The sequence below is a fragment of the Choristoneura fumiferana genome, chromosome Z, assembly GCF_025370935.1.
Source record: "Choristoneura fumiferana chromosome Z, NRCan_CFum_1, whole genome shotgun sequence".
Taxonomy (NCBI): Eukaryota; Metazoa; Arthropoda; class Insecta; order Lepidoptera; family Tortricidae; genus Choristoneura; species Choristoneura fumiferana.
This window is the reverse complement of record NC_133472.1, coordinates 32723554-32749561: the sequence shown is the minus strand read 5'-3', so window position 1 is coordinate 32749561 and position 26008 is coordinate 32723554. Positions and strand designations below refer to the sequence as shown.

Below are 26008 nucleotides of genomic sequence, written 5' to 3'. Positions count from 1 at the left end.
CAGACTGATTAACCGGTAGTCTATGATTCATAAACGGCTAGCCTCCTAGTTGTTGAGCGTGATAGACGGATTAGAGTTATGTTGGCCACCTTGACAAATCTGGCCTAATCGATAATTAAAAAAAAAAATTGACAGCAGTGCAGCAAATTACCAGGAAAAAAAAATAAAAAGCGAGATGTTTGTTTCCCGCCATTTCCGATCCGCAGTCAAAAAGCCATAATTATGTTAATCATCCTTATTTTTTTTCACTAATCTAGAGGATAAATACAAATCCTGAAAATAAATTTCCTGTTTTTTTTTTTAATCTGCGTAACTGTAAATATACCTATGAAAAGTCAGCTCAAACTTGTGGCGCCATTTTGTGACTTATTACGTCCTAACTTTAGCAGAGCCTTGATCGACTGATGGCGCTAACAGACGTTATGAATATGTTTAGCATCGGCCTTCAAGGACCTTCAGGGAGGCTCTAACTGTAAGCTGTAAGTCTTTAACCCACCGTAAACAAACAGTTATAAGTCTGAAATCTCAATTTATGTTATTTATTTACATTTCTAGATTACCGTATCGTTTAATTTTTGTCATGTTGTACAACTTTATTTCATTAGGACACGTAATAGTCAAACTATGGAATGATGCCGTACACAAATTTAAGACCAGAGGCCGTATTGCCTGACGTTTCTGACGCTCGCGATCGCACAGTTTTTGTATGTGTAATTTGATTGCGATCGTGAGCGTAACAAACTTAAGGCAATACGGTCTCAGGGCCCAATTGCATAACAAATTACAAGCTAATAGTATTAGCGATTTTGTATTGAAATCCACTAATAGGTACTATTTGCTGTTAATTTGAAATGCAATTGGGCCCCAGATGTAGTCCGGCCATTTTGATGCTTTTTGAGTTTACATTTTTGTATATTTTATACAAAGACATATCATAATATATTTTTAGATATTCCCGTGGGCATATATTTGCCAGATCCCTGAATTTCACTTCAAATGCCAGATCTAATGATTAATGCAAGCGAAACCACGAGTAAGGCCTTGTTTTGATATAAATATAAATTCGTCTGTTTTCAGGCTATAGGTTTTAACGCTGCTGCAATGGTACGTTATGCAAAATTGCAACTTTATTATTCACATAGAAATCAATCACTGTAGACTTTTATTATACCCAATTGAACTAAAATGGATAAATTGTCCCTTAAGGTTATAGGAGAGCTAACAACAGTCGAGGTAAGGATTTTTTTACCTCGTGTGATTGTTAATGTCTTAGCTGTAAACTAACGCTAACTTGCCAGTGCGCGATCACTAATCAGCGAACGAAAAAAGCATAGAAGCACAATTACCATCGTAAAACGACACGACCTAAACTGTGTCAAAGAAGGTGGGGCATCAAAACTGTCAAATGGCTGTCTAGTTTGCACATGGCGCGTCGCAGCATAACAGTTTTATCAAATGGTCATAAAAATAAAAAATATGCCTTGCTGTGCAGTGAAATGGTGAGTTAATCACTCTGGAAACCATAAAAAAAAATTGAATCACTTTTTATATATAAGTAAAGCCGTAAACGTATATGTTTAATTTTTTTATCGTAACAGATTATGTATAGGGATGGTGTTATGCCACCTTAATGAAAAGGTACCTAAGATACCTACTAAACATTTACATTTTTATTTCTTGAGATACATACATGCTTTCATGAACATAATAATTTGTATACATTGTTTGAAAAAGGTAGTGCAATTGCATAAGTTTTCATACAGTTTAGGAATGGAGTGCTAACAATGTTTTTTCTATTTATTGCAATTGATCTGGGTCTAATCCTAACTAGACTATTGATTAAGTCCGCTCACCCGGACAAGAGATGTCGTTATTAAGCAATCCGATTATTAATTTGATTGCTTAATAACGACATCTCTTGTCCGGGTGAGCGGTTAGTTCCAATGGAATGCCGAAAGTTTCTCGATGAGGGCTACGGTATAGATGTCGCTAGCGTCACTGCTTAAGTGGCTAAATAAGAAACAAACAAGCTGAGATATGTGGTGCATAGGGGAAATTCGTGTCTGTGCCGTTGACCAACAGTGGTGTAGCGGTGCACGCGGTACGGAATACCGAGGACCTGGGTGTCATTCCCAGTGTGGGTCTTATTTTTCTGGTTTTCTGTGCATCTATATTTCAGTTTGTATTTTCAATTTAGACTATTGATTCTAATTAGACAAATTAACTATACGAGAAAAGTCAGTTTTTTTTTAACAAAAACAATAAAAGGGACAAAAACTGTGAAATTTACTATCCAAACAATTAACAGTGCAACAACTTAGTAAAATCGACAATTTCGAACAGTTATTTTTTTAGACCACTGAATCCAAAATAAGATTCATTGTATATTATGTTGAGTTGAAAATGATAAATTGTAAGTAAATTAAAGAAATGAAATTATGCAATTAACTTTTTAACGTTTAACTCAATTTTTTTTGGAGTCGTTAACGAAACAAAACTGCATTAATAGATTTTTGGGATATTTTTTCTCTTTTTACTTTTGATTAATTAAAATAAAATTGAAATAAAGTATACATTTAATGGTCTTCCTTTCATTTTATTTACTATGTTTGTTAGAGAGGTTTGATCCGTATGAATATCGATATCCCTATCGATTCATATCATAAAAGTAGTGTGATTTTTTTTGTATTTTGGTCGGTTCGACGCCCGGGTGTAGCAAGTTTATTTTCAAAAATCTTTGAATGCAGTTTTTTTCTTTTTAAATAAGCTATTTTAAAGATTAAAGGAAGTTCCCCTCCAGGGCCCATACTTTTTTCCATCCTGTATATATTTAGGCTGGGTACACCTGTCTGTTGTGCCCGTAAAGAAATTATACTTAAGTGTATTTTGAATCGTAGGCAGCCCGTTTTTTTTTAATTTGTTTGTGTTCCAAAAAATAATCAAAATTTCTAAAAGGAGAGTTTGTAATGCTTGTATGGTTACAATGCCAATCTCATTTATATTTTACTATGTTGTTAGTTTTCATTAACAACATGTAACAGGTACCACGTACAAGTAGGTGGCGTAACTATGGTTTCATGTATACTATCATTATTCTTGTTTAGGGTTACTTGCCCAAACTGCGAATGTGAATTTGGCTTAATTGTGGCACCGCCTGCTCGAACCAAATTTACTCAACGGAAATCTGACGACGAAAGATGTTTTACTCCTTTAAATATTCCGTCTTCCGATACTGATATCCAATCGGCACTCAATACTCCGAAAAGTCATAATCGACAACAACTTTTAAAAAAGAAAACTATACAATCGGAAAAAAGATTATCGAAAATAAAGAGTATTCAACGACAAAATGCAAGATTGTTAAATCAATGCATTACTTTAAAAGACGTTACTCGAGATCTGCAAAAAAAAACTAGCTTAAGTGAACCGTCTCTCTCTTATGTGGCTCAAGATATTTATTTGGTTAGTATCAACAAGAAAAAGGCCGCCTTAGCCAAAGGAAAAAGGAATATTAGCATTAAAAAAATTCGCACTCACTTTACACTACTATTCTCCATCAGCCTATAAATATGTCCGAAGACAGTTTCATTCCTGCTTGCCACGCCCATCAAAGTTAAATAATTGGTATCGCACAGTTGATTGTGAGCCAGGCTTCACAGAGGAATCATTTAGAGCTATTAAATCAAAATTCGAGCATACATATAGAAACCTTGCTTGCCTTATTGTAGATGAAATGGCAATTAGGCAGCAAAAAATAATTAATGGACAAAATATGGATGGATGGTCTTGTTTCACATGGTGATTCGGATGAAATCGCATCCCAAGCTTACGTTTTTATGTTAGTGTCGTTGAATGACTCGTGGTCAATGTAAAAGGTACATAGTACACACTGTATATAAAAACTGAATGGTAAGATTAGTATGGTTTTAATTTAAGAGGTTAAGTATTGTTTGCGATTACCAGAGGTTGCTGACCTCTATGTATAAAAGTATTTAGCAAGCTATAAATTATGTGAATGGTTGTTTAATATGCATAGTATAAATCTGCTACAGCTTAATTAGAGACTAGTTATCTTATGATATTTTAAATCAAATGTAATTAATTACGACGATTTCCCCTACGAAAATGTCTCTTCGTTGCATGCAACCATCCATCAGTTAAGCGTTCTCACTGTTACCGCCATTTTAAACACATAAAACGTCAAGAGCTAGGATACAATCCCAGCCAGTCATTTTGAAATTGACCAATCACGTTTTATTTGTTTTTGGGTAATAGAAAACGGCAGATATTTTAACGATTTCTTATTGGTACTACAAGGCGCATGCAGTTGGAATAATTGCCCCGTTTTAAACTGGAATTTTGTAGGAAGCTCGCGTTTTATACTTTTTTCGTTCGCTGCTTTTAATACTTTTATGACAAACAACACTTGAAATGAACGAAAAATGCTCAAATTAGGACTAAACATATGAACCTGGTAAAATAGCCTGTCTCCGCAAATATACGGAAAAACTATTAGTGAAACAACGTGAAGACGGATTAAAAAGTTTGAAGCTCGGAATCTAACGAAACTACGCAAATAAATGCGCAATAGGCACTGGTTACTTGTGGAATCAAGAAACCGAGAAAAAAAGATCTCAAACTATCTCCATACCCAATTTCATCTAAATCAGTTTAGTGGCTTAAGCATAAAAGGTTATAAACAGAAATAAATACGGATTATTCAATAAAGTGTCAAGGTATTCATTTGAAACACAGACAATCAAATTCAAAGACGTTGTTTCGAATTTTGCTAGAACATGTCATGAGGCTTAATAAATCGGTTGTCTTAAATTATGTTTTGTTAATACGACATTTTTCTGTAACCAAATATGCAATTTATAAATCAACTATTCCTATTTCCAGGATTTTGAGATAGTTAATAGCTTCATAAATCAATTAACTATTAAAATATCATTACGAAGTCAGATATTTTATTTTTATATGTGCTTCCATGTTTGGAATCGATTTTCTCAAAATGGCGATCTAGAGGGTTGACACAGTATCGCATCGCAGCGTCCAATTTAACAGTTAAGAAAATAGTAATTGTAATTTTTCACAATTAAAGTTGATCAATTGTTAGTTGCTATGGTTGTATTCACCAATTAATCAATTGCTAATCTTTAATTGTCCTTGCAATTAAAATTTGCCCAACATTTGCCATCTACTTGAAAAACATCTCAAATAACTTACTTTTCATACTCTCTTTTAGTGTGATGGCGCTTTTTGTCACGCCGGTGTAAGCATTTTACGAATCTTACCTCCTGTTTTACAACTCACTGATACAAAAATTTTATATGACTAATATCTGAGATGCCATCTCTGTTTTGTTTAATCTGAATAAACAGAGATGGCATCATATTTATCTATCACATAAAACTTAAATATTGCTGAGTAGTAAAACAGGCCTTTAACGATTTTTCTATCTTTATTAGTTTATTGCTTAATTTGGTCAATGGAAACGATGAAGAATTAATAAGGCTTTGAATTCTAGATTTTATCACCCAGAACTAAAAACTATTTTAAACAAAAGGTGTTACTATTTTCAGTGTGATGGTAAAGATAATGTTTGCATGTCCAAAGTAAGTACAAATTTCTTTGAGTAAATATTTGTACACTAAAAACCTGAACCAATGACTGAAATTTTTCGATTTAGAATTCGAAGGGATTGAAAGTTAATTTTTGGATTTGAATTGATTAACGGCGTTAGTAGTCCAACAAAATTGCTTTTCGTTTGTGTATTTATTGTGTGGTAGGAACCAAAATGTATGTGAAGTTTGTTTATGAATTTTAAGTTTAAAAGTAAAAATTACATAGGTACCAGTCTTTTTTTTTCTCATCCTGATTTAAAGCTTCATATCCCTCTTCAAGGTATTCACTCACATACTTCTCGCCAATTATAGTCTCGTGGTATTTTATTTTTATATTCCTGGTTGGTTTTATCCCAAAGGCATGGTTTAACCACTCACGTGCTTTGAGCAACTACGGTTGCCAAATATATTTTAGCAAAATGCTTCTGGCAACTGTGGTTGTCAGATATACACTGCGTCGCTATTGCAGCGCAAGACAAGAGCAATTCATGGCCGTTTTCTTTTTCACGCGAGCAGCTGAGTGGAGTTAGATTCTACCAGTTCAATTAATGTAATTATATCGTATTTAAGTGATGACGAGACGACGCCATGATGACAACCAAACCAAACAAGCTCAAAATTGCCGCCACGCATCGGGCTCTGCGCACACAGAGACAGTTTAGATACACGTATAGCACACATACAAACTTTATTGTCCGACAGCCTACGGGCGTCACATGGTGCCGCGAACATATCGGTGTCGGCTCCGATATCCGATATCGGCCGGACAATGTGAAAGACAAGTACATATTTCATACATTTTACTTGCCCCGATATCGTATCGTCGTCTGATATCGATATCGGATCGGATAATGTGAAAACGCTCTAACGCATACATTTCGCTTAGGACCAGAGCTCTGTAGACACAGAATATTCATCAGATAATTACGAATTTGTACGAAACCCTCGGTGCGCGACTGCGACTGGCACATGGACGGTTTGTTTATTTTTTACTTAAATTACCCCTGTTCAAGATTGATACTTATTAGATTATTTTCTTAGTGCTTTGGGCGTGTGTGTGAGACCACGGTAAGTCATCGTTATTTCGACTACTATTATAAACCAATAAAAAGTTGGAAAACCCGGCATTCGTCACTTCAAAGTTCAATATCACAAAAACTTATAATACCCCTCTTTTTTGCGTCTGGGGTTAAAGAACCGGCCAAGGGCAAGAGCAAGAGTAGAGCCTAAGATACTCTTAAACTACTAATAATCCTCAAGCAAACTTAGCCGTTATAATTTTCCATGTGTTTATACTTACTACCACTGAAATTTTTCAAATTCAAACCAACAATTTAGCTTTTAGGGGGAGAGGGGGGGGCTCGATTTCAATGAAAAATCGCAATCAGAGGCAGTAACAAAAACTGTAATTTGATTGCGATTATGAGCGTCAGAAACGACAGGCAATAAATACGGCCTCAGATCCCTTATTATGAATATGAAAAAACCGTCTTCGCAACCCCCCCCATGATTTTAAAAGATCTATCCACCGATACCCCACGATATAGTTAGGAGAGTAAAAAAAATCACCCCCACAACGTCTTTGGGATGGGACGTAGGTACCCAAAACAATTTTTTTTTTTCAAATTTTTATTTTTACTATTTTGTCTGCATAGTGGCTACATATATAATTATGTACGAACTCTACTGCACGGATATCCGTGCAGTGCAAAATAACAACTTTCAAGCACTAATAGTCTCTGAGCAAAGCCGCGAACGGACGTACGACAGACATAGCGAAATCACAAGGTTCCGTTTTTGCCATTTTGGCTAACGAACCCTAAAAAGGAGTTACCAAGTGAACTTACTTTTATTTTAATATATAGTTTCTTTTTCATTTTGAAGTGTCATTCTGCATCGTGCTTATCGCAGGTAATGAGTAAAAAGAATAACTATCAGATATTTTATTTATTTGTTTCCATAATACATGTCCCAGAATGGACACATCACAGTCACAGTGACACCGGAGATAGCAAAGCCTAAGACTTACAAAACCAGCCTAACATGACTTCAGTAGAGTTGTGTTTTTGAAGATATTACCAATATTGGGTTGTATAAATATTTATTGTACAGTCAAGGGCATTAATATATGTACGTTAGCAAGACATCAAAAATATCTATGCTTACACTTTTATGCCACTAACCATAGGGTCGATTTATACGTTAATTTGACACTATGGCTGTATTATGTAAATATTTTTATGCCCTCCACTGTACGTAAAACACATGAACTACTTATACAGTTAACAAGAGAATGTCTGAGACACTATTATACACATTGAGACTTATAGAGTCAAGTATTTATCGTATTATTATATTAATTCAGGCCACAGGTCCGGATTCATATGCTAGTGTAAGTAATTGGAATAAAACTTTTTATTATGTCTTGGTAGCCTAAAATTCTAAATAGAGAGGATTTGCACCCATCTGTTTAATGGATAAAAAGTATTCAATATCAAACTAGCTGTTGCCTGCGACTCCATCCGCGTAGAAGTATTAAAAATAGTTAACATCCTATTCTCAGACCTACCGAAGATACACAAAAAAAAAACAAAAATCGGTCAAGCCGCTTCGAAGGAGTTTGGTCACAAACATTTTTGACACAAGAATTTTATATATTAGACTAGCTGTCCCGGCGAACTTCGTACCGCCTACCCTACTTAACAGACAATGAATGTCGTGTTAATTTTTAGCTAAACTGTTTCGGAGGAGTTTGGTCACAAACATTGTGACCCGAGAATTTTATATTAGATTAGTATGTTACAAAACTATATCGCGAGTGGTTTCGCTGAAAAATGCGCGGCCAAAACTCGGAATTAAATTTTAAAAAATTAAGTACTTTTTTTCTTAACATCGCAATCATGAATTTAACGAATAAATTTAAAAATAAAATATTCACGAAGCTCAAAACACTTATCTTACTCGCACCCTAAACATTACCTGATAATAGGTACTTATTTTAACATGGCATTTTCAAGTGAAAAATCTAACTACACATTGGGTGTACTCGTATGTATACGTCTCTAAATGTGGTTCGAATTTCCTGTACTACCACTACTATGAGTTTACAGTGATCGTACTCAATAGCGACGGCGTAAATTATTTGTATGGAGAATTGTACAGCGCCAGCGCCTCTATAAATAATTTAAGCCGTCGCTATCGATATCGAATACGATCACTGTAAACTCATGGTAGTGGTACTGGACTCCTCGTACGTGTACAATATTTTTCTAAGTATATCCTTAATTTTCTTTCAGTGTGATGGTGAAAGATGTCATTCCAACGTGAGTTTATAAATGTTTTAGATATTATTGTGAATTAACCTAACACAAAATATTTACATATTTCGCATGATATTTTGTTTATTTTCGCATTTGAGCCCAATCTTAATAGGGAATGGATGAAAATTTTAGAAACGCTTCAAACTTTTTTTATCGATAGGAATAACCTTCCTAATTAACAGAAAAAATATCAGATTTGTAAGTAGCATCAATTAATTAAAAAACATTAAAGAATGTTCTTTACCGCCAAATTACGATAGTCTCTTTTACCACTGTACACAGTTATACCTATATTTAACAAATTAAATACTTTGACTTTGACTGGTTAGACGGGTTGTTCCATAGCCCAGAACAAAAAATTAAAATAAAAGAATGTATGTGTCTTTAACTCGTTCGTTTTGAAAGGTGACACTCTTTACCGGCCCGGATAATACCGACATGGAAATAACGACCGTTTTTCATGTACACACCCATAGAAGCTCGTGTCGGTTTCTGTCGTTTTAAAGTTTTTTGTTCTGGGCTATGGAACAACCCCTAACCGACCGGACTATCGTAATTTGTCGGTAAAGAAAACTCTATAATTTTTTAAAATTAATTGATGCTACTTCAAAATCTGTCATTTTTTCTGTTAATTAGAAAGGTTATTCCTATTGATAAAAAAAGTTTAAAGCGTTTCTAAAATTTTCATCCATTCCCCATTCGTTTGTAAATAGTTAATAGAGATCGGATGGTTTTGCGTAATTGCTCGCACCAATGTGGACATGAACCCAAAATTAACTAATAAGTTAATCAAATAATTCTTTCTTGAAATAAAATTTTAACTCCCGGAGATAACAATTTACACACGCATAAAATAATTAGCAAAATGTTAATTAAAGTGGCAGTTGTCGTTTTCGTAAATATTTTTATATAACTAATATAAAGAAGTTACGATTTTAAACTAACATGGTTATTTACACGAGAGTCTAGAAATGATACTCAAGTAAAATCGTAATATACCTATAATATACATGGTAAATATCCCGTTATGAACTTTATTTCTGACGAAGAAGTTTTCTAGTTCTATAGACATAAAACCTCCGTGATTTACTATTTCTTAAAAAAAATTACATTGATTGTTGCCAAATTACCTTGGTTTGTCGGCAGCAAAATTGGCTGATATGTACGTCCTAGTGACGTCATATAAATTCAGTATATGACTATATCATACCACCTTTCCTATACCTACCGCCCCAACCAAGCTGAACGGCAGTATACTTAATAATGCCGACTGGCAGAATGCTTTGTAAACTTATATTAAGATATCTCTTGGTGCTAAATTTCTACGTGATTTAATAGTGTCAGTTTGATCGATTGGAAAAAATTTACATGGGGTCTGCAGGGGATGATCTGATATTTTAGTCGAACATGAATGAATGGTGAGTTTGTGAGTTGTGCTGGGTCCTTTGGCGCGTGTTTTATATAAACCTTATATATATATAATATATATATATATATATATATATATAATATGCTTATATGTGGCTTTGCCTTACGTTCTGTTACATATTTACTGCATACCTAAATGTATCGTTTTTTTTATTCAAGTGTACTGGGGATAAATGCAGGTCAGAGGTAAATATACTAAATGATAAAAAACAACTTTGTTATGACCACAACATGATAATAGCCATATAATAGCGGATAGTTCTCAAATACGACTGTCATAAGTCATTTCAAAATTTAACCCTAGTCTACTAGTGACGTGACGTCATAACAACTCGATTCCCACTCCCACCGGACTGCTTTAAGTTTTATAAACACGAACTTTCACGAAAGTGATAAATACCATAATTAAGTTTTAAAATGAGACGAGATATGTTCTTAACGCCCTTGGAGAAATTTTTCGGTATGCGAAGATGATAAAAGTGAAAAATAATTATATTAGCTATATTTTGTTCACCTGCAGCATGAAAAATGATAATTGGAAGCAAAGTAACCTATTTTGCAAATTAAACATTTAAATGTGTGCCTAAGCACTTTTATTAGTTTTACTCTTTAGCATCCGAAGCGGCTGAAAAAGCGGAATTATCGAAATGCAGGAAGCCTAGGCACCGAATACGACTTTGCCCTATTCGGTGATGACTGATAAGACCTTAGCTCCGTGGAGTCCTAGCGCTTTGAAGCTTTTTAAACAAATACCTATCTACTCGTAAAATGTTAGCAGACGTCACAGGGAACAGGTTGCTCGGAGAAAAAAATTACTAGTCTACGCTGCCAGCATCTACGGGGCCTTAGACAAGGCTACTTTAAATAATTTGTTTAAGTTTTAGTGTCTCTTTATTCAATTTTATGTAGGTATTTCAGGTTTAGGATAGTTTATGTAAATAAATTTGATTATTGATTTATTGTCAAGAGAGGAAAGCACGAATGTCACAGATTTTTGGTTTGCTCCCCAACAAAAGTGAAAAAACGTAGGTATACACTTTTATGTCAACTTTAAAAAACACCTTAACCTCGAAATGTGCAGCTTTAAATGTGATTTTGATTTCGAATGAAGTCCAATAAATACTATCAAAATAATATTTCCAGAGTGCCAAATAAACGGTTGTTTTTACCACTACAATAAAGCCATATGGCATTGAACTAACAGAGACAAGCGATGGTAGGAAAGTCACCAGACTTGCTTTTTAGCTTTCTCTATTCCCACCATCTCTATTTTACCAGAAACTGACGAAACGAAAGTCCAAAAAATACTTAGAAATTCAATGAATCAAAAATACTCCATTCTCCAAACACAGCTGATGTCCTGATGAAAAATACCGCATAATACTTACAGGGTGACACTGAAGGCTAAATTCAAAAACAGTTGTATATTTTTATTTGTTCATCGGTTGAAATAAGAAGCGCAATTTTAAATTAACAAAATGACACTTGCAAGGCAAACTTAAAATTAGTCGGTGTATGTGATAAAGACTACACAAATATTTTGAGTTTCTTATCTACAAAAGGGTCTAGCAGGCTAAGCGAACTAGAAGCTTTCAGGTAGTGTACTGGCAAGTCCTAAGAACACTATGCTTAATGTCAGTCCTCGATCTTCTTTTGTTTTCGAGTTATTCAGGATAATGTAAAATCATCAGCGTAGCATTGAAAGTGGCATATTTTGTAAACTGTTCAAGTTAGATTAACCAAACAAAATAATATTTGACAATAATAAAATAGGCTATTTTTAAATCACATTATACTTTTATGTAAAAAACATTTTCATTTTTTTTTACTTCTCGCGGAGTACACCTCCAGAAAAAATATGCATGGATAGCCACTAGTACCCGCTTACTTACACAGAAAAACATTTGCGTAAAAAATATGCGTCATGTCAAAAATAAACATTATCGAATAAGTAGTTACGAGCATATTATTATGTAAATAAAGTACTAGTGCAGGATGTAGATATGTTAGTATGTAGGTATATAACCTTTTCTAATAAACCTATCCATAATGCATCGACGATGACATGTCAACGTTGATAAAGTTTGACACATATTCGAGCTGCATATGTTTTATTTGCATTTTGTGTTAGAACATGGATAACATTAAGTGTAAGTCTTGTGAAAAAATATTTAAAAATATGAATGGGAAGAAAAAATGCATAAAAACTGGACAAGAGGCTGATTTATATAGCAAATGCACAAATAAGTTGATTTATATCAATGATATTCTGTGTGGTAAGTGTCGACTTTTGGTGTATAAACATAAAGCAGTAGAATCAATTTCTACGTGCAGCAGCACAGCACTTGGCGATGCTGGCTCTTTGCCTGCAACCTCCGACGCTTGCGATCGTAATGTATCCGATAATGATAATTTTGTGTGTAATTCAGAGGAACGATTTGAAATTAGAATGCCTCGAGTTGTCTCCACTCATAAATACTGCTTTGTGTGCAATTCAAGAGAAAATCTCACAAAGGTTCACTAGAAATGCGTGGTAGTGCATAAAGAAAACCAAATATACATTCCTGAAGGAAATAGATGCTGCCAGGAACACCAATGTGGTGATTCTTTTTCTGTTGAGGCTTTATCCAGATTTCGTATTGCATCGTTAACCAGTCAAGTCATAAGCACTGAACTTGTTTCTTTTTAAAATTAGCTTACTGATAAAATAAACAAGACGATATTTGATAAAATGAACAAAAATAATATGTCCAAGCACCAGTTAAAGATTTTCACAGGACTCGCTTGGGAAGATATTGATGAGTTAGAGCAGCTGCTTCCGAGTCTAAGAGATTCGTCATTGAGAACGGCGACACAGGCTATAATCACTTTTCTTTTTAAATTGAGGACTGGTCTTTCCAATAGTTTGAATGCAGAGGCATATTTGATATCAAACATGCACAACAAATATCCAACGTGTGCCAAAGTGTTTTAATAAGAATATCATACAAACAAATAAAGTTGGTTATGCTTCAACTTCACGGGATGAACTTCTCTCAAATACTGCATTTATTGCCCGTAAATTGCTAAACTTGAAAGAAGATCAACTGGCCCTTGTACTAGATGGCACTTGTACCTATAGCTCATCAGAAGAGTCAAAATAATCTTTATCAAAGGAAGTCTTATTCAGGCCACAAAAAAAAGCCATTGTGCAAGCCATTTACTTATGTACCACAAATGGTTTGGTTGTAGATTTTGCTGGTCCATTTTACGGTACGCAAAATGACGCTACCATAATGAGGCAGGTATTACAAGATGTTCGTTTTCAGTCTTTGTTAAGGCCAAACGACGTATTTCTTGTTGACCGTGGCTTTCGTGACGTTGCTTCATATTTAACTCAACAAGAATATATTGTTCTTATGCCTGCTTTAAAGGGTAACAGATCGCAACTGCCTACTGATGCTACCTACAACTACAACCAGAAGATGTCGAAGTGTACGAGTATTTGCCGGATGAATGTATTTTTTTACATGGTAATGCAAATCCTGCAAAAGAGCATTTGCTTTCGTAGACAGTACAACCCAGCTTTTAGCCGATTTATACTGCCGTGTATGCACAGGTCCACTGTTTGATATAATAAAAGATTAGAAACGAGTACCTAAATGTGTTTTTAATTCCATTTATGTCAAAAGAGATATTTTTAGATGTGTAAGTACCGGCTATCCATGCATATTTTTTCTGGAGGTGTACCTCCGCGAGAAGTAAAAAAAAATCTGAAGAAAAATAAAATGATTTTTTTTACATAATGAAGTATAAGGAAATGATGCGGAATAAAAATATGTATTTTGTAGCCTATTTTATTATTGTCAAATATTATTTTGTTTGGTTAATCTAAAATATGCCACTCAATGATACGCTGATAGTGTTCTTAGGACTTGCCAGTACACCACCTGAAAGAATGACCAGGGGCATGCATAATAAAGTACAAGCTAATACTATTAGTGATTTTGGTTGTAACTTGTACTTTTCTGTTGCATAATAAAATACTAGTTATAAAATACAAGTCGAAAAATATTAGTCCTAATAACTAATATTATAAGTTTTTCTTGCAATTTGAGTCTATAAATTGAAATTATTAGTTGTAACTTGTATTTATTTCTACCTACCCAAGGACCACGGTAATTTTGAATTATAAGTGATTCAGTTAAGGCGTAATCGACGAAAAATGTTCAATGTTTTGCATTTATCCGATGATGAAGATGATCAATAATGAAAATAATCCAACACCAAAAGGTATATAAGGAGAGAATCAACTTTACTTTTGAAAATAGTTCACACTTTTACGAAATGTTTCGAATGAAACCAGATAAAGCCGAACGTGTGCTGCAAGCAATTTCAAGCGACATTCAGCAGGGAAAAAAAGGAGGTGCTCTTTCTCCGAGACAGCAATTATGTACTACTACACTTCATTGGCTTGGAACTGGATGCCAATATTATTCTGTTGGTGCAAGTCACGGCGTTGACAAGTCTACAGTTTGTCGAACTGTTCATCGTGTTATTAACGCTTTTAATAAAAGATTATTTCCGTCGATAGTTAAATGGCCACACCGAATTGAAGACGTAGTGCAAAAGTTCTATGAGTTATAATGTAATTGGTATAATTGATGGAACACTTATACCAATAGATGCACCAACTACTGACGAACCAGCACTCGTAGACCGAAAGGGAGGCCATTCAATCAACTGTATGATGGTATGTGGACCGCAATACCAATTTTTTATGTGAGTGCAAATTGGCCGGGTAGTGTCCACGATGCACGGGTTCTTAGAAGGAGTACTCTTTACAGTGCAATGGAACAGGAAAATATATTTCCAAATAGTGTCATAACTTGGCTCATGACACTACTACACAACGACCCAAATAGCGAGGGGGAAAGACGCTACAACCGAAGGCTCAAAGCAACGAGGCAAATTATAGAGTGTTCTTTTGGAATATTAAAGGAGAGGGAGGTGCGTGCCACCATTCGAAGTTGCTTGCCAATAACAGCCATATCAAACCGCCGTAGGAGGGCAGCACTGTCGCGGCGCTTCGTTCGGAAATCAAGAATAACAATAATAATAATAAGTTACAAATTAAGAATAACGTTTAGAAATAAGAATGAAAAATTTGTATGTGCTAAACGATGCGAAACAAATAAAGAAAGGCATTAAAAATAGAAGAAAGTACGGAACAAAAGTCTATAACGAATAATTATTGGAATAGGTAGACACATTAAATTATATATTAAGAAGAGTTCTAACAAACTTATTTCATTCAATTTTTATGGAATAATCAAGAAAAACTAACAAAAATGCAAAGTTACCAGCTCAGCAGGTATAAACGCTCTAAAAGTGGTACTTATTATGGATTGTTGAATTGAATTCCTTTCGCGTAAGTAACTAAGTACCACTTATGAAACTACATTTTAAGTTGAGAAACCTTTATTATCGTTACACATAATGACGTCATTATGTGCATTTTAAATATATTTTTGAGTTGATTTTTATTATAATAAATAAAGTATAATTTGCTAGAAAAAAGTTTAATTTACATTGTCGCGTTTAGCGGCTAGCGGGTCAGCTTGTAGGAGAGAAAGTAAACAAAGAGTTATCTGAAGACTCGATTGATTCAGTTATTTAAAAATATAGGCTATCCTACAGAACGCGGCATGTGATTTCAGGGTGAAGGTTCGTACAAGTGGTTGGTTTAGGAATTACAGGCAGGCACTTCCCGTGGCCCGGGTGTTGAGGTTGCGCAGGTGGAGTAGCAGGTACGTGCTGGAGGGAAGCCTCTTGAGCAGCCGGTGCGCTGGCCAGGTGGTTACTGGGGGGGGTGCAGATGTTGAGAGGACCTTAGAGAGTTCTACTTTGTAGGGAGTCGCCTTGAGTTCGGCGATGTGAAGATATTAAATTAAATAAATTGTTAAGAATTAATTACGTTAGACTACTAGTTGTTGCTTGATGTGCTCGAAGAAAGTGAAGCTTTCAGCCGAGCTTTCCTTTTTAAAGGTCGTTGATCTGCTGTCCATATCAGCTAGCTGATCGACACACACCGTAAGACGCAGTTGAGAGTGTAATTTAATAAGCTGTAAATACTCAGAAAATTTACTCTTTTTATTCAGAACCCCTTTCAGAGTATTTTTAATAATAAAATCTTTGCTAACATTTGTGTGAATATTTACGATTTTATATCAGCGACTTCCAGCGGCGAGTAGCATAAGTAAACGCAGCTGTCATTGGGCTGTCAACAAAAATGTTCGTGAGAACATGTATATTATTCGTATACATAATATATGAAAAAAAAAATGTTATTCTCTTGACAAGGTCCTATCACCCGCATTTTTTTTCACAATTTTGACAACCCGGACTGAATTCTCTATTCACCCCATATGTCGTGTCTACTGACTCCGTTTTACTCCGTTTTTTCGCTATACCTACCAAGAGCATCAAGGCTTATTTTCCTGATGCAAACTCGGAGAGCTTGTTAGGACAAAAGACAAACAATCTTAGGTCCTTTACTATTTAAATTCATTCTTAAAAATAGGTTGGAAGTTCAAAATCGTGTCTATTCACTCCGATTTACGGTACTACGTGTAAGTGCACGTACATCTTAAATAATAAAAACTTAGTATTTTAATGCATCCTTTGTAAACTAGACAGAAGGCAAAGGGTCTGACCGGTCTAGGTATAGTAAATCTCACTCTCACTTTAAGATATCATTTATGAAAAAAATATCTAAAGAAGATCCACCCCGAGACACCGAAACGAATGCATTACACTGTTGGTGCAATTTAAAAATAGCGGTTTCTTTATGTATTTTCTAAAGAACCTTGAACACAGAAAAGTATTTAGAAATAGTTCAAGTTTATAAAGACAAGATAAAAAAATCTTTGCGGCGGCGTAGAAAAACAATTTTTCAACGAGATGGAGCCTCCGAAAGATCCCAGAGAATCCGGCTCATAATATTCGGAGAGCAAGAGAATTTGTGAATGAATGTTTTCCTTCTTTGATTGGTACAAATGGACCGACTACACCAGATTAGACGGCCAGCAAGACCCACAGATCATCGTAGATTACAACTTCTGGGGATACAATACGCAAAGATTCTTTACAAAAAGCAATAAGACAACGTGGGCGCTACTTGAGACATAATTATATCGAGTAATCACCATAAAACTGAAAGGAAATCAACTGGCAGCGAACTCATTAAGGATTGTTGATTGATTGCACAAGACAAGGTTCACATTTAGAGCATTTAATAAATTATTGTATTTAATTTACCTAACTCTGTGACATTTCTATTACTCGGCTAAAAACAGACAATGACCTAAAGCATGTAAATTCTACACGATTTACATGCTTTGTGACAGCTACTATCTACACTTTTATTATTTGCTGTTATAACTGGAATTGAAATAAATACATTAAGTAATCCTGTGTACAGTCAAGGGCAAACATATCGACACGGCCAAAGTTGCAAAAATGTGTATACACGACTTTATGCATTTAACATTAGGGCCGTGTATACATATTTTTGCTACTTTGGCCGTGTCGATATCTGATGTACATACTACTGTAAATTTCACAATCAATGTACGCTACTGTACCTAAAAACCAATGTACGCTACTGTTAGGTACGCGAACAGTAGCTGTTGTAAACGATTTCAAAAAAGGAGGATTATTTTCTCATAATGTAAAATATTTATTAGGTACATTCGGTGTAGCTAATTCATCGATAATAAATATTCACAGTGTCGAGGTCCAATGTGCATGTCTGAGGTAAACTACTTCTTTATTACAATACGATTATAACTTTAACTGAACACAATTTACTGTGAATAAGGAATATTACGTAAAGCTTTGCACAGGGGGCAACACAAGCACAAACCTAAGAACCGTAAACAAACCGCCATAGCAACGTCAGTCACGGCAGATCATGACATATTTATTAGTAACAAAATAACATTATATTTACTTCGTCGATAGTAACGAAGAGCTCTATCTCCAAAAAAATATATTGAAAATAATGTAATATTATGACATCCTACGAACATTTAAGACATTTACTACCCGTCCTCACCGTGAGTTTTCACCGCGCGATTTATATTGAAAGCCGTGCTTGAAATTACGCCCAGTACGAGTAGGTACACACCGCGAAATTTTTTTTGTCAGTTCGATGCAGTTCTGCCCTCAAGCTATTTTGATTTCATTTTTTGTATTCATAGTATACATAACACACAAAATATTAATATAACAATTGGTCAAGTGCGATTCGGACTCGTAGGTACATGAAGGGTTCCTTAAACAGTTCAGTAAAAGTTTTTCTTAAAATTCTTCTAATGTAAGTTTTTTTTGCTGACTGTACTTTAAGCCCCTGGTTACCAAAGTACTCGTCAAGACGAATCAAACGAGTCCAAACTCAATGCGGTCGTGTCGTTTATCACAGATTTCCTATGGTCACCGGCTAGCTTTATCATCAGATCAACTCCATGTCATAATAATATATTGCATTGTCATCGGATTTATGCATGCGTGTAAAATTCTACTGAATTCCATTGAGTTGAAAGATTCCACCCGAGCAAACACCAACTGCAAATAAATATAATGATTGTAATTGGTTTTTGTACCTGCACTATCCTGCGAAGCAATTCAATGGTGCGAGTGAAGTTCCCAATCCGCACTGGGCCCGCGTGGAAACTATGGCCCAAGCCCCTTGTTCTGAGAGGAGGCCTGTGCCGAGCAGTGGGACATATATAGGCTGGGATGGAAGTTTTTGTTAAAAAAATCATTTTTAATACAAGCTTTCTTTAGTTTCTTTGCCAAATTTACTTTTTGTTGACTGTCTTGCATTGTCATCTATACTACATATCTGTACCAAATTTCAAGTCGGTACTATTAACTACTGAGGAGTTCCCTCCTGCAGAGACGATCCTGGCAAGACCAACAAGATCATCATCACTACCAGATTATTGTATTGTCACCAAATTTACATAAGTATGCCAAATTTCAAATCGATCGGACCACTGGAAGTGGGTCAAATTTAGCTTCTAAGATTGGACCCAAACAAACAATAAAGAAATAAACAAATAGGGCAAGCTAAAGAAAAGTTTCTAAAAATATCGCCGAAATGTAAGCACTTGTTCAATTATCTTCTATATAAATAAAAATGATTCGTAAAATGTGTTGCTAAGTGCAAAACTCGGGGACGGCTGGACCGATTTCGCTAATTCTTTTTTTGTTGTGTTCGTTGTTGTCAGGAGAAGGTTTTTATGGAATGAAATATAGAAAAAAACAACGGGGGCGAAGCCGCGGGCAACAGCTAGTTTATAATAAAAAACAATTCGAATTTTCATCCTATTTGGTTCTGGCTTTTTGCTTCTGAATGCATTGCCCGCGCTTCGCGCTTTTCAAAAAAAACTGGCCAAGATTATCGGACACGCCCAAAATAATATTTTTCTAAGGATTTCGTATTTTATACGGAATCTTCCAGGTTTATGTATATTTTATACCTTAGGCTGCTATTTAAGAGTAAAACTACTCAAAATTCTCAAGCAAACTTAGCCGTTATAGTTTTCCTTGAAAGTTTGATATACTTACTACCATCCTGAATTTATTCAAATTTTCCAACCACCGGTAAAGATTTGTGGGATTAGTATCTGGTAAATCAAAATCTGGCGGCGACGTCGCAGACGTATATATATATATATATTGAAATTTTCTGCTACTCCTGCTCGCCTGCCAATCGGGCCTTGTCAGTGCACGACTGAGCGAAACGCGCGAATTTTATTTCGCATTGCGGCCATAGTCATACCATTTCATATTGCACAAAATTTTCGCGCGGAAGTAAATCCGTACCGCATCGCGTTCAGTTTACATCAGCTCACAATTTTTTTCCGCGTCGCGCGGAAGTAAATCCGTACCGTACCGCATCGCGTTTAGTTTGCATCAGATCACAGATTTTTTACCGCCAGTGCGGATACTCGTATAAGATTCAATGTGTTTCAGAATTGCGAGAAAAAAAACCGAGCGGTGAAAATTCGCAGTGCGGACAGGGTCTAAGGCATTAAGACTGTTTACGGTTTGTGCTAGTGCTGCAGGGCTACTACGAAACTCGAAACTCGAAGTTTGTGTCGTGCGGTCCCTCTAGCTCTCGTATTAAATAGTATAAGGACCGCACGACACGAACTTCGAGTTTAGAGTTTTGTAGTAGCCCTGCTGAATTCTGACGGCAGAAAATTGCAGTATTATTCCCTATTTTAAACCATAGCTTAATAATACCTGCCTACTCAAACGTTTGCATATCGATAACCTATTGTGTGAATCGCGCCACACAATGAACTGTAGGGTAACCGATAAAACTAAATAAAAAATCGATGTATGTTATGTGCCGCCTCCTTCACAGTTGCCTATTTAATTAATCTGCAGTACCTGATAAACTGAGCTTGACTCGGTCTAAAACTCATAATTAAAACGCGCATTTTCCCCGAAATAAGACAAAGCTAGATCAATCTACCAGTGCACATGTAGCCCACCCAACGAAAGCAAAAACTGCCTATCAGGGGAAAAAACTCATGTAAAAGCTAATTTCGGCATAGTTGTAGGGAATATTGTTTAAAACCACTTTAAAACATATACTAAAAGTACCTACTGATGGGTGGGGGTGAAGCTAACGGGTGGAGGCGGGTCTAATAGTCCCTTTTTTTAGTTTTTCGTAAATACTCGTAACACTTAAGCGGTGGCTGGCGGATAAATAATCTACATGAAATTTTGTAGAAAAAATATTATTCACAGTTTTTATTTTTATGAGATATAGAGGGAAGAATATGGACAATAAAAACAAATTCATATTTCTTTAAGTATGGCAAGTATATTCCTAAAATTAACGCATGATATGTACCTGTGATATGTACAGATTGTACAGTCAGTCGCAAGAATATAGATCTAATCAACCTGGTGAAAAATATGCATCATGACCTTATTTCGCCGCAATAAGAGCGTGTTATGTCATATTTTTTTAAGAACGTTGCATAAGTACCAACACAAATTACACTCGATTGTATGTACACATTTTTTATTTATCTTCGCTTTTAGTGCCACTCAATTGGGTGCGAAGCAGGTGTAAGTACTCAGATTGTAATTTATAATGTAGGTATAAAATAATACACTCACCATCAAAAACTTGGCATTTTTAAAAATTACGGACTCCTAGATCAAGGTACGTGGGTTGTCGGAAAAGTTCTAAGCCTAAGGTAATTCGAGGTCGTATATGCTTTCATGGTGCTGGTCCTGGTCACTAGAAAAACCATTTAAAAATGAATTATTTAAAACTCAATATGGCATATTTGTATTATTAGTATTATTACGTCTCGAGATATTCAACACCAAACTTCATCATGTGTAAATTTTCAACTCATCTTACGAAAATCAAGCACCGGGCTGAAATCAAAGTTCCTTACGAAAAGCGACAAAGACCTAATTTATTTTTGAGAAAAAGATTATTTTAATGGTGCCTTCCTATATGCCACTGTCGAAAATTGGAATTCCTTATTTTAAACTAAGACAAGAGTCTATCGAAGACGACCCCCGCTCAGGATGGCCAATATCGGTTGCGACTGGAAAAAACGAAGCGGTCAGGAAATTGGTATTAGAGGATCAAAAAAATAATGTGTGGCAAATAGCTGAGAACCTAGGCATCAGTTAAGAAAACAACATTTGCACATGAGTAAGGTGAGTGCTCGCTGGTTACCGAAAATGATGACGGCGTTCAACAAGGACCATCGTGTTGAAACTTCACAGGCGTTTTTGCAATTATGCGAACATGGTTTAGACAAATTGGTTTCCCGAATATTGACTGTTATGAAACATGGAGCTGACAATAATGATCCTGGATGTAAATTTGAATCCATGCAGTGGACTAAGAAGGGTGAAAAGCCACAGAAGAAATTTAAAGTGCAAAAATCGGCCTCTAACCTAATGGCCACTATGTTTTGTGATTCGGATGGAATTATTTTAATTCATTATTTAGCAAAAGTTTCTACAATAAACGCACTTTATTATTTTGATCTTTTGAAAAAAATTATAACAAAAATTTAACAGACTACAAAAACCATGTCAATTTTTTATTGCTGTCTGAAGTCGCTGCCTCAGCACGAGCCAGCAGGAGTGGTTGAAACCCAATATACTATAGTATGTATGTAAGGTAGACGATTATAGTTCCACTCGTGCTGGCTCGTGCTGAGGCACCGACGTCAGACTGGTAGAAAATTTATTTTCATGTTTTTTTTTTCAGTCTGTTTAATTTTTTGTTATAATTTTTTTTTACGCTTTTTAGTGTATATGAACTAAGATACAATATTTTTTAAAGATACAATGCTTTTTCTGACGCAGACAGGTTCATTATTGAGGAGTCCTGGTGCTTCATCACCCGTTCCATTTCACCATATGCATTACGATGAGCTTAAATTGCTTAGCAAGTGAAGTAATTGAAATTCAACCCGTGAAGTATGTGTTATTGCGTAGTCGCTCCGTTGATTGATTGATGATTTTTAAGAGCAAATGCACGACTTACTACTAAATATATCGAAATTAACATAGGTGCCCCCCCCCCTTCAGCCGCCTTGGAAACCGGAGAAACGTAACCAGTTGCGGTAGAAGAAAAAATCTTCTTTTTACGATACTAGTTACGAAACGATAGGTTTTTTCTTTACACGATACTGGTTTCGACGTAAGAAATTCCTAATGAAGTAATGAATTACGAGATGGTACTTTATTTTCTTCATGCGAAACCTTTAAATAGATTCTCATAATGATAACATAACCTCTTTAGATATTGATATTATAGCATTAAAATCTCTTCAATAACTGGCTGATTACACTGACAGTGTCAATGGAGTAGGTATAGCATTGTCTCCTTACCGATGTCATTCATCTTGTTGTAATTTAGTGCAATTCAATTAAATAACCTTTAAAAACAGTAGAGCAAATGAAATGCTGAAGAATTGAAATAACATGAACAATACAGAATTGGAATTCATTTGTCATTGTTGACCAAGGGTCGTAGATATCATAGGAAGAAATTCTACTCAGACGGTAGCACCTTTTGGCTCAGTTTTAATAATGATGGTCACTGTTGTAAAGGTACACTCTTAATGGTAGGAATGAAGTGGTAAAATCTAAAACCCATGTTAACGCATGTAAAGAAGATTTTGTTAACAATAAGATTTTGAAGGAACGATACTTTGAAAGGAAATTGCTCTCATAATTTTGAAAGTATACAGAAAAAATACAATAGCATGGTATTTAGTTTGGAGAATGTAGGTGTTGATTTAATACAAGGGATCCCCAGCTTTCAGTGTTAAGACCGGGCCTTACAATGAAAGGAATAGAGTTCTTGGAGCACCAAAACTACGATTCCAATATCTAAAGAAGTAATAATACCCGAAAAATTCCAAAAAATCCTGCTGGCCGAATATGAAGACGACGATAAAAAGATTTTATTGTTTTGTAGTAAAAATATTAGACCATTCATGGGAAGATATAAGCATGTTATATGTAATGGTACATTTAGTTCGAGCCCTATTGCTTTCAAACAGTTGTACACTCTACACGGAGTTGACGAACCTACGTCAAATATAATACCATTAATTTATTGCTTGCTTCTAGAGGTGAGACGTACTACGCAAAACGCGGACTGAGTCTTGCGAGTACGCGTCCACAAAAAGACTTGATCCAAAGACTAGGTAACAGCATTGAGCATTATTTTCTTTGATATAAATTATGTACATAACGGATTGGGCAATCTCACCGACGTATTCTAACGAAAAACATATAAGGGATATCCCTATCGCCAAGTATATAAAATAATCCCTTGTTTGAAACTAGTATCGTACAAGGCATGCAAATTCTTTGCTCGTCACCAGTTACGAAAGGACAACCGCGGTTTCGAATGAGTACAAAAAAGTCTTTATTCGCAACTTCCGGTTTCAAACGCGGCCGAAGGGGGTGCCCCTACAATATTTGAAGAGTTCCCTCGATTTCCTTAGGATCAAATCATCAGATCCTGATTCAGTGCTTATGGGACCTAATTGAAAGCATTCCTAGACGAACGATTTTTTTTAATCTGTTCGTAAATGATGGAGTTCTGAGGAAACAAACAAAAAAATACAACCGAATTGATAACTTCTTCCTTTTTTGAAGTCGGTTAAAAAAGGTGCGTAAAGCCATAGTCGAGAAAAGAAGGTAAACTGAGCTGGGGCATTTTGATTTTGCAAGACAACGCGCACTCGTTTACACCGCTTGTGTAGAGAGGCTTGGCTCTTAAATAAATTGGCTTCGAAAAAATAAACCACACTCTCTACAGTCCAGATTTAGTCTCTAGTGATTATCTTTTCTTTAGTAATTCGAAAACAGGCCAAAGGAGAAAGCGATTTGGAACTTGGAAGACATGAAGGCACACGAAGGTAGGTACACGAGCATTTAGGCCAAAATGAAGATTATATGATTTTAAAAATGTAAAAGTGTATTGAATTAGGGGGATCATCATATTGAAAAATAAATACAAAATAATATTTCTTTCAAATTTTTTTTTACCTATCTCAGGATTAGGACTTTTCATCGATTCAATATTATACCGGTCTAAATAAAATGGTAGATTATTTTAAGTTGATTAACCTACTCTTAATCTAGGAGTGCGGTTTGTCAACACTACAGATTTATTATTCATTTTTACAGAAGCTACAAAAGTCAAGTTCAGTTTCATCTTCATTTTCTGCAGCTGAACAGACATTTTTTTTAATTGTATTTGTTAGTGTTTCAGTCCTGATTGTAAAGTTACAGTGAGTAAAAACTTTACGTACGAATAGTATCGTTTCTGTTGATTTGTTAGACTTATTTCATGATGTATTTTTTCTTGTTAAAAAAAATCTTTCGAGTTCTTCTCTGGTCGTAATAGGTATTTTACGAGTAGAAAATTTTCCGAATCGCATTTTTATTCAATCGTAATATCTTTCTGCATCTTTTCGCATTTCCATCAAAATGTACAATCTGGGGGGCTACTACGAAATTCGAAAATCGAAGTTCGTATCGTACCGTCCCTCTCACTCTCGTAGTTCTCGTGGACGGCTAGATACGAAGTTTGAATTTTGCATATCGTTGCCAGGGCCTGTAGGCACAAAATAACTATAGTACTCCGCTTGTCTTAAACAGCATTTTTTTAACAGTGCACTGGGAATGGCTGCAAAATGATGGGATATTATGAAGATGAAAAAACAGAAGCCTGAGCAAGTGTCATGTTCGTTTGACTATTCTCGTAATAAAATGATTGAAAAATCAGCACAAAACGTATAATTTATGTTCCTTTTAAGATTTAAATAACGGCTCACTCTTTGCACCCAATTAAATCGCATATAGGTACTGTGCGTTTTGTTTTATTGTTCGGTCCTATAATGCTGTAGTTAGCTAGCAGTCAAAAAAGAGGAGCTCTCTTCTCCACCCATCCACCCGCGCACTATGATTCGCGTAGAACAAGTTAACTGGACAAAATTCACTTTTTAACTTCATGGATATTCTTATCACAATCAATTAACAACACTTAGGTACTAACTACTTGATACATTA

General features: G+C 35.3%; 1 protein-coding gene across 5 annotated transcripts in view; it reads left to right on the top strand.

Annotated features, from left to right (window-relative positions):
* Window positions 1-25804, top strand: part of LOC141434827 (uncharacterized) — a 30714-nt gene extending 4910 nt beyond the window's left edge. The window contains exons 5-17 of one of the 5 annotated variants that reach the window (XM_074097301.1): window positions 1078-1104; window positions 1207-1233; window positions 5249-5275; window positions 5586-5618; window positions 6669-6695; window positions 7512-7538; window positions 7993-8019; window positions 8924-8950; window positions 10535-10561; window positions 18146-18172; window positions 21485-21511; window positions 25201-25227; window positions 25612-25804. In XM_074097301.1, coding sequence (XP_073953402.1) covers window positions 1078-1104; window positions 1207-1233; window positions 5249-5275; window positions 5586-5618; window positions 6669-6695; window positions 7512-7538; window positions 7993-8019; window positions 8924-8950; window positions 10535-10561; window positions 18146-18172; window positions 21485-21511; window positions 25201-25227; window positions 25612-25671 — 390 coding nt within the window. In that variant the 3' untranslated portion in view covers window positions 25672-25804. The remainder of the gene's footprint in view (window positions 1-1077; window positions 1105-1206; window positions 1234-5248; window positions 5276-5585; window positions 5619-6668; window positions 6696-7511; window positions 7539-7992; window positions 8020-8923; window positions 8951-10534; window positions 10562-18145; window positions 18173-21484; window positions 21512-25200; window positions 25228-25611) is intronic. The other 4 variants (XM_074097275.1, XM_074097293.1, XM_074097283.1 and 1 more) reach the window with 4 other exon arrangements.
* The last annotated feature ends 204 nt before the right edge of the window (window positions 25805-26008 follow it).